General features: G+C 27.5%; 1 protein-coding gene across 4 annotated transcripts; it reads right to left on the bottom strand.

The window, feature by feature from the left end:
- Positions 1–1,308: 1,308 nt before the first annotated feature.
- Positions 1,309–8,945, bottom strand: Scp1 (Sarcoplasmic calcium-binding protein 1). 4 transcript variants are annotated; one of them, XM_018549625.1, is made up of 5 exons: positions 8,704–8,945; positions 6,445–6,611; positions 6,045–6,174; positions 5,660–5,763; positions 1,309–1,547 (listed from the first exon to the last, which is right to left on the bottom strand). In XM_018549625.1, exons 1-5 carry the CDS (start codon positions 8,753–8,755, stop codon positions 1,521–1,523), a joined length of 480 nt encoding a protein of 159 aa, XP_018405127.1. In that variant the 5' UTR covers positions 8,756–8,945; the 3' UTR covers positions 1,309–1,520. The 4 variants fall into 4 exon arrangements, with proteins under 4 accessions (XP_018405127.1, XP_018405123.1, XP_018405124.1 ...); XM_018549621.1 differs by lacking the exon at positions 1,309–1,547 and adding an exon at positions 4,889–5,183; XM_018549622.1 differs by lacking the exon at positions 1,309–1,547 and adding an exon at positions 4,889–5,183 and having other exon boundaries at positions 8,636–8,764.
- Positions 8,946–10,399: the final 1,454 nt, after the last annotated feature.

Raw genomic sequence — 10,399 nt, 5'->3', positions numbered from 1 at the left:
CCGTTATCACTTGTTTCGACAGAATTACAGCACTAACAAAATACTTCAGAAAAGTTTCCCAAATTCTAATTTGTATACAATGCCGATAATTCCTATACTAGTACTTCCAATCACTTCCAGTGACTGTAAACAATTGCCGCATTCAAAAACAATAACAGTACGTCGAACCACAACACGATTATAGCACCAATACATACAAATACCGAGGTGGGTCGTATATGGTGCCTCTCCCCTATATATATATGTCGAACCGACATTCTACCGTAATTTAGCGCTCTAACTAAGCCGTGGTAAATCGTTGATATCCGTTCTTAATAATAGTTATATTAATATACACACATACGGGGATCTTTATTTAATTACTAGACTTCTAAAGTCTATTCGAAAGAACGTGTTTACACAAGTGTTTGTTTTTATAGAGAAGATATTTTCTAACATCACTGCAAGTTTGATTAGAGTCAGTGAAGAGCAGAGAAGAGGTTTTCTTTGCGAAATAAACGCCTAAAAATACGTGTTAAATCTTTAAAATATTCTTTTAAATTGATATTTATTGACATTTTATGTTTTGATTCAATAAGTTGAAGTTCATATTATTTTTATAACTTTTCAAGAAATAGCTTCTTTTTTGTTGTTTTTTTATAAAAAGTTATAACTCTATAATGCAGAAAGCTAAGTAAGAACTCTTGTGATTAGAACTAATAGATATGAAGGAAAACAGACTAGTAGTCTGTGCACATGGAACTACGCATGTAAAATTTGTATCATACTTCGCTATAACGAAAAATGTATTTGTTTTTTTTTCATAAAAGAATAAAGCAATAAGATTTGAGAAGTAAAAATCTATAAATATATATACCTATTTAAATAACAAATAAGTGAGATTTATTGTAGAAATTACAAAGGTTGCGTTTCATTTAACTCTCGTAACGTTCACAAGCATCATTTTTTCATTTGATAACAAGCATGAAATGATTCCATTACCGTTGTGAGCGTTAAATGGAACGTATTCAAAGTGATAAATTATCTCGCCGGAAGTGTTATTGCTTCAAATCAAGCACGAAAATAATCGTCGATGAGATTAAAATATTATTATAAAGTGAAGATTAAACGCATGAACTATTTCTTTTATCTTATACGAACAAGAATAAATAGGAAATGGAATAAATTATATAGGACAATTAATGGTAAATATGGCCCGAAATCTCACATAGCGTAATTTATATATTAGTTCATATTTAGAATATATAAGTTTATTATTGCTACATATAATAAGAAATTAAAAGTACCGCAGAGATAAACTCAGTCACTTTATTTTTAATATTTTTAATAATGGGTTATTTGTATACTATAGTTATATATGTATACGAGGATCAAATACGAACATGATTTATATGAATACAAATCAACACTGATAGATATGTATACATTAAGTTACGATGGGGATATCTGCTCTTGCATAGTTGTGACCTTGCAGCAGTTGTTTCTATAATCATTGCGATGTCCAACTGAAGTACCGAGTGTTATTGCATATTTCCGCCTTCTTCGAGCTGTACACAGTTTATGCAAAATTACAATATTTTTTACATTTTTGTTTATAAAAAAATTTGAACGCGTTGTGCAACATATTTAGTATTATTTGTTCTAATATGATTATATGATACAGTATATTATATGACAGATATGATACAATTGTCTAAATTTCTAGCGAGTTGTATAAATATTTTTTGATTCTACCTAAATACCTAGTTACTTTTGCCTTAATTTCTGATTAATAGGAGAGAGTTTAAACATATCTATGGGTGCGGTCCGTTTAGCGCTACAAATGCTTCGAAGCTTTTTATTGACCAATCGGAAGAAAAAATTTTATTAATTCAAAAAATGTTTCGAAGCATTTTTAACATTAAGTGGATCGTAGCCTGATATTTTAAATATCTTAGATATTTTAGATATATATTTTAAATATCTAAATATTTTCAGACACTTTTTTTTAATTTGAATTTTTATCTACCTGTTATTAAGTCTGTCTTTTTATTACTGAATTGCTGCACTAATTCAGACATTCAGAGTTTACTTTTTTTCCTTTATGAAGAGAAAAAGATAAACTCTAAACTAAGTGCAACTAGTTTAGGGATAAAAGTCAGACTGACGAATAAATAGAAATTCAAATTTTAAAATATTCGAATATTTAGATATTTAGAACAGATATATTTAGACTAAAAAAAAAAACTAGATTTATAATTATATCTATAAAAATCTTAAGATAAGTGTTAAGTTACAGTTTCCTAAAAATTTTGCCCAAAAGTGCAAGATTATTTTATACTTTACTATAATTTCGACAAGGTATACAGCTGACTTATATATATGAAACATCGCTATCAAAATTAAGAAAAAGGCAAATGTAAAATAAATATTATAATAAGTATATATTATCTAATATGTAATTAAAAAATTATAAACTATTGAATGGGTTGCGGCTGTTTCGAAAATTTTCATAAAAATAATGTTCTCATGACAAGTATTTTCATCATTACTCAAAAAATAATTAAAATTAAAATTTTTTAAATAAAATTTTATTAAATTGCTTATAATTAGTCTTTAGTAAGAGAATAACATTGAAAAGATCAGTCAACGAAAGCAGAGAAATTGTAGAGAACATTCATGCATTGGATCGTGAAATTAGTCTATCTGAAATTTTAAATACATAGTTGTTGCTTTCAAATGTGTTGTTTCACTTTTAGACACCGATTCTAAATATATATTTCGAACACAGACGCACCATTATTCTTAACTTTCAGAGAGAAGCTTTTCTGATAATTAACAAATTGTCTGAAATTATTTAACAATCACCTTGAAGCAACTAAATCTGAAAATTTAGACAAAACTGAATGTTGAATTTTGAATGTTTGGATTTTTTTAAGCATTTTTATAAATACATTATTTAGTGTAAATACGTCTACCAACATCGATTTATATTCACGCATAAGAGAAGTTTCTTTCATATTTAAACCCTCGTACATACAGAAATTGTGAAAGAATTTTGACTTTATATGATCTTTAGTAAGCAAAAATCTCAAAGGAACAAAATATAAATGTTATTAATCCTAGCAATCGATCGATTTTAAATATGCTTGTTTGTACTATATTCGTAATTAAAATTAATTGAGAGAATCGTAAAGTATGTATTCAAGTTCGTTTTTCTTCGATAAACTCCACAATCTCACATTAAGTTGGAAGAAATATTATTCCAACAAGAAATTTGATCACTATGGTTAGTCGTGAATTTATTATGATTTAGCTAAATATTTAGAATTATGTAAGGTTTTCGTCGAATGTGGAAGAAAATGGAAATATTACATTCAATTGCTAGGTTCCCAATGTGGGATAGATTTGCCAACTTTATTTACTTGTCGGTTATTTACTTGTAAGTTCTCTATATAAAATACAATGCTTTTGCTCGATATATGTAACAAATTTTGCAACAGTGTCTTGTTTGTGTATAATATACATAACAAGAACTAACAGATAAATTAATTACTAACAGTGTTGTTTAATGTGCTCGATTCATCTCGATTGAAAGAATTTTTCACGGATTTGAACGTTTTATATCGAGTACAACTTTTGTACTACTTGTCAAGTAGTATATACAATATGAAAGAAAGGAACTTGCTAGATATAAAGTTGTTAATATTTCTCATGTTGTTACTGCGATATGTGTACGTGCGTGCAAATAAATGTATAAGACATGAAAAATGAGAGGCTACATTATATCATTAAATGTTACAAATCGTATACATAAATAATATATGTCGTAAAATGTACAAATTTACGATATTGGCTGACATATGCGTGTGTTCAATATACGTATGATGTGATATCTTTCGTTAAATTTAATATACATATACCGTACTGGTCCATTTGAGGAGTTATTAAATAAATGATTTTCAATTTATACTGCACCATGTATATGACGAAATGCATATCATAGCTTCGATATAAGTAAAAAGTATTGTGAAAAAATAAAAACGTGTAAGCATCAAATTAAATTGTAATAACGAATAAACTGAAAAAAAGAAGAAAAGAAATCTAATTATAAGACATACAAGATACAAGTATTTCAAATAACATACAAAGCGTACTATGTTGTCACATAAATATAAATAAATTTTCTCCTGTTTGTACCATATATAATTGCATTATATTATATTTCAAGAATCTACCATTTGTGTGTGGCAATTTGCACTTTGTATTGTTTTTACACTCACATACTTATGCAGTGTCGACCAAAAGTTCGAATGCACTAGAAGTAAATGTAAAAAAATCAAAATTAATTAAAAAGTGGAAAAATTAATTAGGGAATCAGCGGTAAATAATGCGCAAATTGTTTATATGTATAAAAATTTTTAATAATTTAAAAAAACATCTATAATGTATTTTCAAATTTCAACTCAACAAAAATTTTATTTTTTATTTTAATTAAAATAATATATTTTTGTTGCAACACTCAAACATTAAAAATATTTAACATAAAAACTTGGCGCTGCTAGAACAAAATACATATACATACATATATGTAGTACATGCAAATCATTATTATATTAAAGTATTCTAATATTCTAATAAAATATTTTAATAATCTAATATTTAACGGTGCCAAATTTTTAACATTTAGGTAAACTTGTTAAAACAAAAATATACTACTTGATAATAAGACTTGGATTGAAACAAAATTATCTTTGAGTAGAAATTTGAATAAATAAATATTATTTGAATTAAATTAAGTTAGGTTACACAATGTGAATAAATTTTATTTTAATTGGCACATTTTGTGATATAGTTTTTTAAGGAAATTTATATCTGCCGCTTGAATTGAAATAAGAAGATTCTTGAATGGGAATAAGAAGATATATCTTACTTAGATTTTATTTTTTTTTTAGTTATGTATAATAGTTATTTTTCGAGGAGCGCGTACATTTGGAGTTTTTTTCATCTTTTTTTTTTAAAGGTAATGTTTCATAATAAAGATTGACATTGCTTCAAAATGGCGAATGTTTCAGTTATGACTCTTGTCCTATTGGTCCAAAAAGATAGATTGCGGGACAATTATCGTCAGGATTACCGAGAAATTGCGCATATAATTCTTGATAACGTGATAACGTCAATCCACCGCGTTTTCTATCATCATCCTATTAACGTAATGAAGTATTACTTTAAAAACACACACAGTTCTTTTAATTGATACATGCATATTTCATGAAATTTATATTATTATATTAATTCTTTCTAGGATTTTACTGAATTTTGAATAATTGCAAGAAATGAAACACAATAAAATATCAAATCTTATAGAACAGTGAAAATTTAATGTTTTAAACCATTACAATAAAAGCATTTCAATGAAATAATAATTGCAATAGCGTAATTTTTTTAATTATTGCACATTTTTTTATTGTAAAATAAAAAATTACGTATTTTCTAGTAGAATATACTTGACATAATACGTTGTAAAAATTTCCGCCCAGCAAATAAAAAATTACTGTTTTATATAGCATTAAAGTAATATTAGAGATTGGTTTATTCATAAGTTTAAGATAATGTTAAAGAAGGAGTTCGAAGGAATTTTTATTCTTATTTTATTAAATAGTCAAATTATTTCACTTACGTTTAAAAGACTTTGAAAAGCTTTATCAAGGATATCTATATTATCCACAGCAATTCTTGAAGCACAATCATATCGAAATTCTTCAGCACCAATTACGCCATCCTCTGAAAACATTAAAAATTTATTATGTTTCACAAAATAATTTCTATTATCAATTTCTTCTATTGACCTGATTTTATACAGAAAAGAAATTGATTTATTAATTACTATTCTACACAATGGTCGGTATACATATAATATGTGTTTTAATATTTACAATCATTTTATTGTAGAATTTTACTAGCATTTTTAACACTACTTAAGACTGTCTAGAAATAAGAACGGACTATGAATATCGGCCGAAAATATGAATGATTTTCCTGCGTTTGTAAATATTGCACAGTACCATTTATGTCAAGTATTTTGAAGTGACTATCAATGAACATCTTCATAGCTTGAGGAAAATCGTTATAAGAACGACCAACACAGCTACTTTGCATAGCCTTTTTAAATTCTTCTATCGTTACAACGTCGTTCTGAAAAAGGGATAATATAAAATAAGCGATAATCTGGGAAGGTTCCGATTTTGTCTACAATCTCGATTGTACACATTGCTCGCTGATTGGCTAATTTAAAAATAATATAACGTCATTGGTAAAGCAGAGAAAAGTTACTAGGTACCGGCCAATGTGAGTAGTGTGTGCAATCGGGATTGTAGGCAAACTGGATCCTCCCGAAGGATTTCGACATTTGAATTATATCGTTGGGGTAATATTTAATATCATAATAATATCTTTATGATATACCTTATCAAAATCTGCCAGATCAGCTATCTCATCCCATAAAGAGAGCATGATATGAAGATTTTCTTGGTACCGACTGTAACTAAAGTCGCCTTTGCCTTCGATGAGCGTCATTCTTAATGCCATGCACTCGAAATCATGCTTGTCCAAATATCCATTGTTATCAATATCTGCAAATTTACAAGAGTTCCTTTCACTAAGAGCACTTATTTTGAACTTGGATTTTTTTACGAACAGAAGTGTTCCACTTTTATTTTACTGTATATATTTGTACTGTTGAATATTGTCTGATCAATTTATAAGTCGACTTTTTCTTATTTGAACTGCTTATATATATGTTGCTATCCCCGTAAAAACACCACAATTAACAGTAACACAATATTGCAATGTTATAATTTTACACTCAACAAAATATAAATTGTATCAAGTGTCAGTTTTTGTGTCTTATAATATATAGATTATTATTTTGACTTTTAACAATATTGTAGATGCAAAAACAACAACCCAGATAGGAAAATGCTAGCGGTATGCCAGAAGTATGCCAACAAACTTGATCATGACGTTACAGCAATGACTCTTCTAGGTCTTGCATTATTATGGTATGTCTGTCCTATTGTTTATAATTGTTTTAAATTTGCTTATGTAACTATTTGTTTTATAAATGTCATTTTGATATTTTTATTATATTCATACGTATATGTATGTTTGTTTTCTGAGTTTAAAATATATCATTTGGCTCGTAGACCTAATTATATTTATTATTTTGCAAAATATGTTTTACACTCTTTTGTAATATACTGTGAGTATGTGTGTGCGTGCGTGTGTGTGTGTGTGTGTGTGTGTGTGTGTGTGGGCGTGCGCGTGGATGTGTATGTTTACAGGATTTCCTGCATCATGGATTAGACCGCCAAACTTAAAATATGCAGAATTCAGAACCTAAAATAAACAAAAATTTTTTGGACGTATGCTCGTAAATGCTTCGTTCAAGAGATATTTACTTCTGAAGTTATACAGAACTGTAGGAATGAATAATTGAAATATGTCATGTTTTTGTTTTAAAGCTCAGAGGTCATTGATAGACTTTATTTGTTTGCCAAGCTCGTAGTTTGCAGCTATTTGTTCGTTAATTGCTTTTGATGAATGTTTTATAATCATGCCTCGTACGTATTCTAATAGTGAATATGCCGATATGGTATATTTGTTTTTTATTTTTAACAAAATATTTAATAATTAATTAATTAAATTTTGATTATTGTAAAGCACAATAAAGAGAGAATAGACCTTATTTCGACGTTATCTCGACATTATTTATTTCTACAGTTCTGTAACTTCAAAAGTAAATATCTCTTGAACGACGAAGCGTTTGCGAGCATACATCTAGAGAAAAACTTTTGTTTGTTTTCAGGTTCTGAATTCATATTTTAAATTTGGCGGTTTAACCCGGAAGCACTCTGTATAATATATGTATACATATATTTTATACGTATATACATATATGTATATATAAAATATAAAACATCTTGTATAGAGTATTTAGTAAGATATATATGTATCATTGTACTTTTTTTTTTTAATATAAAAACCACATAATAATGTTTTTATAATAATCCTTTTCATTATTCTATACAAGAAAATATATTAATAAATAAATATACAAGACAAGCTGTCTGTATAAAAGAAATTACATATATTTCCTATACTATTTAAAATACCTTGAAGAACTATAAAGAGATATTCTCTTAATTATCGTTATATTCTATATAAAAAATGACCAAAAAAAACATGTTTTACACTTTTTTTTTTTAGCACTTTTATTGTTTAATGTTTATTTAACACTTATTATGAGACACCTCTTATACATATACATTTCATATTACTACCAATTACTATGCCACGAAGTTTACACACACAAGAGGGAACACACGAGATATGTAAGACAATGCAAGGGGATGCATGTGCATGACACAATGCATATTTAACAGAGGAGATATAAAAATATTGATTTACTTTTTACTATAAATTTTATAATTTTGTCTTATAAAAATAAATTTATACGAAAGAAATTCATTCATTTTACACTTTTATTTTTGCATATGGAGTCACTATTTACTTCCAATTTTCGATATTTCATGATTTCGTAGCGTGTCTATGCACTGCCTCTTCATATATATATATATATATATATAAAAATCACATTGTCATTCTAATTGTTGTCCTCCTCTGCTCGGAACTATCCTTGCAATATCCACTGCATCTACTAACCATACAGAAATTTTACTATGAAATTAACGCGATTATCCCAGCTGTATGCCATCGCGATAATCTCTTTTTCTCTCTCTCTCTTTCTAGATTTTTTCGCGAGATGGAAATTCTTTGTTCTTCCGAATTGTACGATGATCGAGCTTATTCGCCGGTCAAACGCACGCAATGAAACTTGCACGCGGAAAGCACGTCCGGCGCGAAGAAATTGATTCTCAAGGATGGTGGTTTCATACTGAACTCGACGAGAGTCTCGCCGGGTCTAAACTTAGGCTATCCCCTCTGAGCAAAAGGTACAAAGGCCGTGAAGCTATACGCGACAAGAACTCAAACAGTGGTGGTAGCATTAGTGATGACGACGATGATAATGATAACAACGGTAATGAAATTTTTATCATATGTATTTACATCCGTCGAACTTGTTTCTGAAGTTCATTCATTTCAGCTGCTCTATGTTGCCGATTTCCCCTTAAAAGCTCTCGTCTATTTAAACATAATTTGAGTACCATGCACTAATTTGTCTGAGATTTCCTAATAATTTTTCGTAATGTATATATATTGCTTAACTTATTTTTTATATATAAAACTTTCTCCTAGAATCTTTTCGAGAATCTGCGATTCTTTTTTATATCTTTACTTTCTGATAGTTTTTTTTTCTTTATTATTCTATTTACACCTACGTATTGTAACTATGTCCATATATTTGTAAGCCTTTATAATATAATATAATATCCAAGGGTAGGCAAAATACTTAAAAAATTATATTTAAATACAAAATACTCAAAAATTGTATTTAAATATTAATTGTACAAATTAGTTCGATCCGTTTTTTGTTCAAAAATGCATTTATTTCAAAACAAAATGAATGAACAGGTTAATTAAAGTATTGTCCATCGCCTCCATCGCTGCGCACTATTTTTTCCTACCTCTCAGGCAATTTTCGAATTCCATCTCGAAAAAATGACTCGTCTTTGGAAGCGATCATCTTTTGGAAAACGGACCGAACTACTTTAGACTCCAAATACAAAATGCAAAATACAAAGAAAGTATTTAAATACATAGTTTTTTATTCTCTTTTTTAAATACAAAACACTTTTCTAATTTTATTTAAACTTATTTAACACAAAAGTGGGGAAAATACATTAAAAAATCATATTTAAATACAAAAAATATCTTTTAAAACATATATTTAAAAAAAAATTACATTAGGAAACAAATATATGTATACAATATGAAATACATAATATAATATTATGTAGTAAACACATTTAAAACAAAACAAAATACTCTATTTTCTTATTTTATTTAAAATTATTTAATGTTATTTAACATTTTTAATATTTTTTTATTTTTTTTTAATGAAAAATTTTTGATTTTATTTGCATTTTGATCAAAATAAAATTAAACTTAGAATCTTAAAATTATATATTATAAATCATAACATGTATAATATAATGTGTTTCAATAGCTGTGTCGAAAATATTATATTCCTTTACCATGATACCATGCTTTTGTCTTTTTATATGAACCATTTCAATTATAAGTCTTTTATTGTATTAGGTGCTTGAATTAGTCTCGCTGTTTTTTGCTAAAAAAAAAACTCGTGTCTATTTTATCAAAAAGTACCTGATATTTTATTCACAATATTGTCCATCGAAAGCTATAACTTTTTCCCACTTTTCGGGTAACATATGGATTC

This window comes from Cyphomyrmex costatus, unplaced genomic scaffold (assembly GCF_001594065.2).
Source record: "Cyphomyrmex costatus isolate MS0001 unplaced genomic scaffold, Ccosl1.0 scaffold843, whole genome shotgun sequence".
Lineage (NCBI taxonomy): Eukaryota > Metazoa > Arthropoda > Insecta > Hymenoptera > Formicidae > Cyphomyrmex > Cyphomyrmex costatus.
The sequence above is the reverse complement of the archived record's forward strand: the minus strand, read 5'-3'. Positions and strand labels throughout refer to the sequence as shown.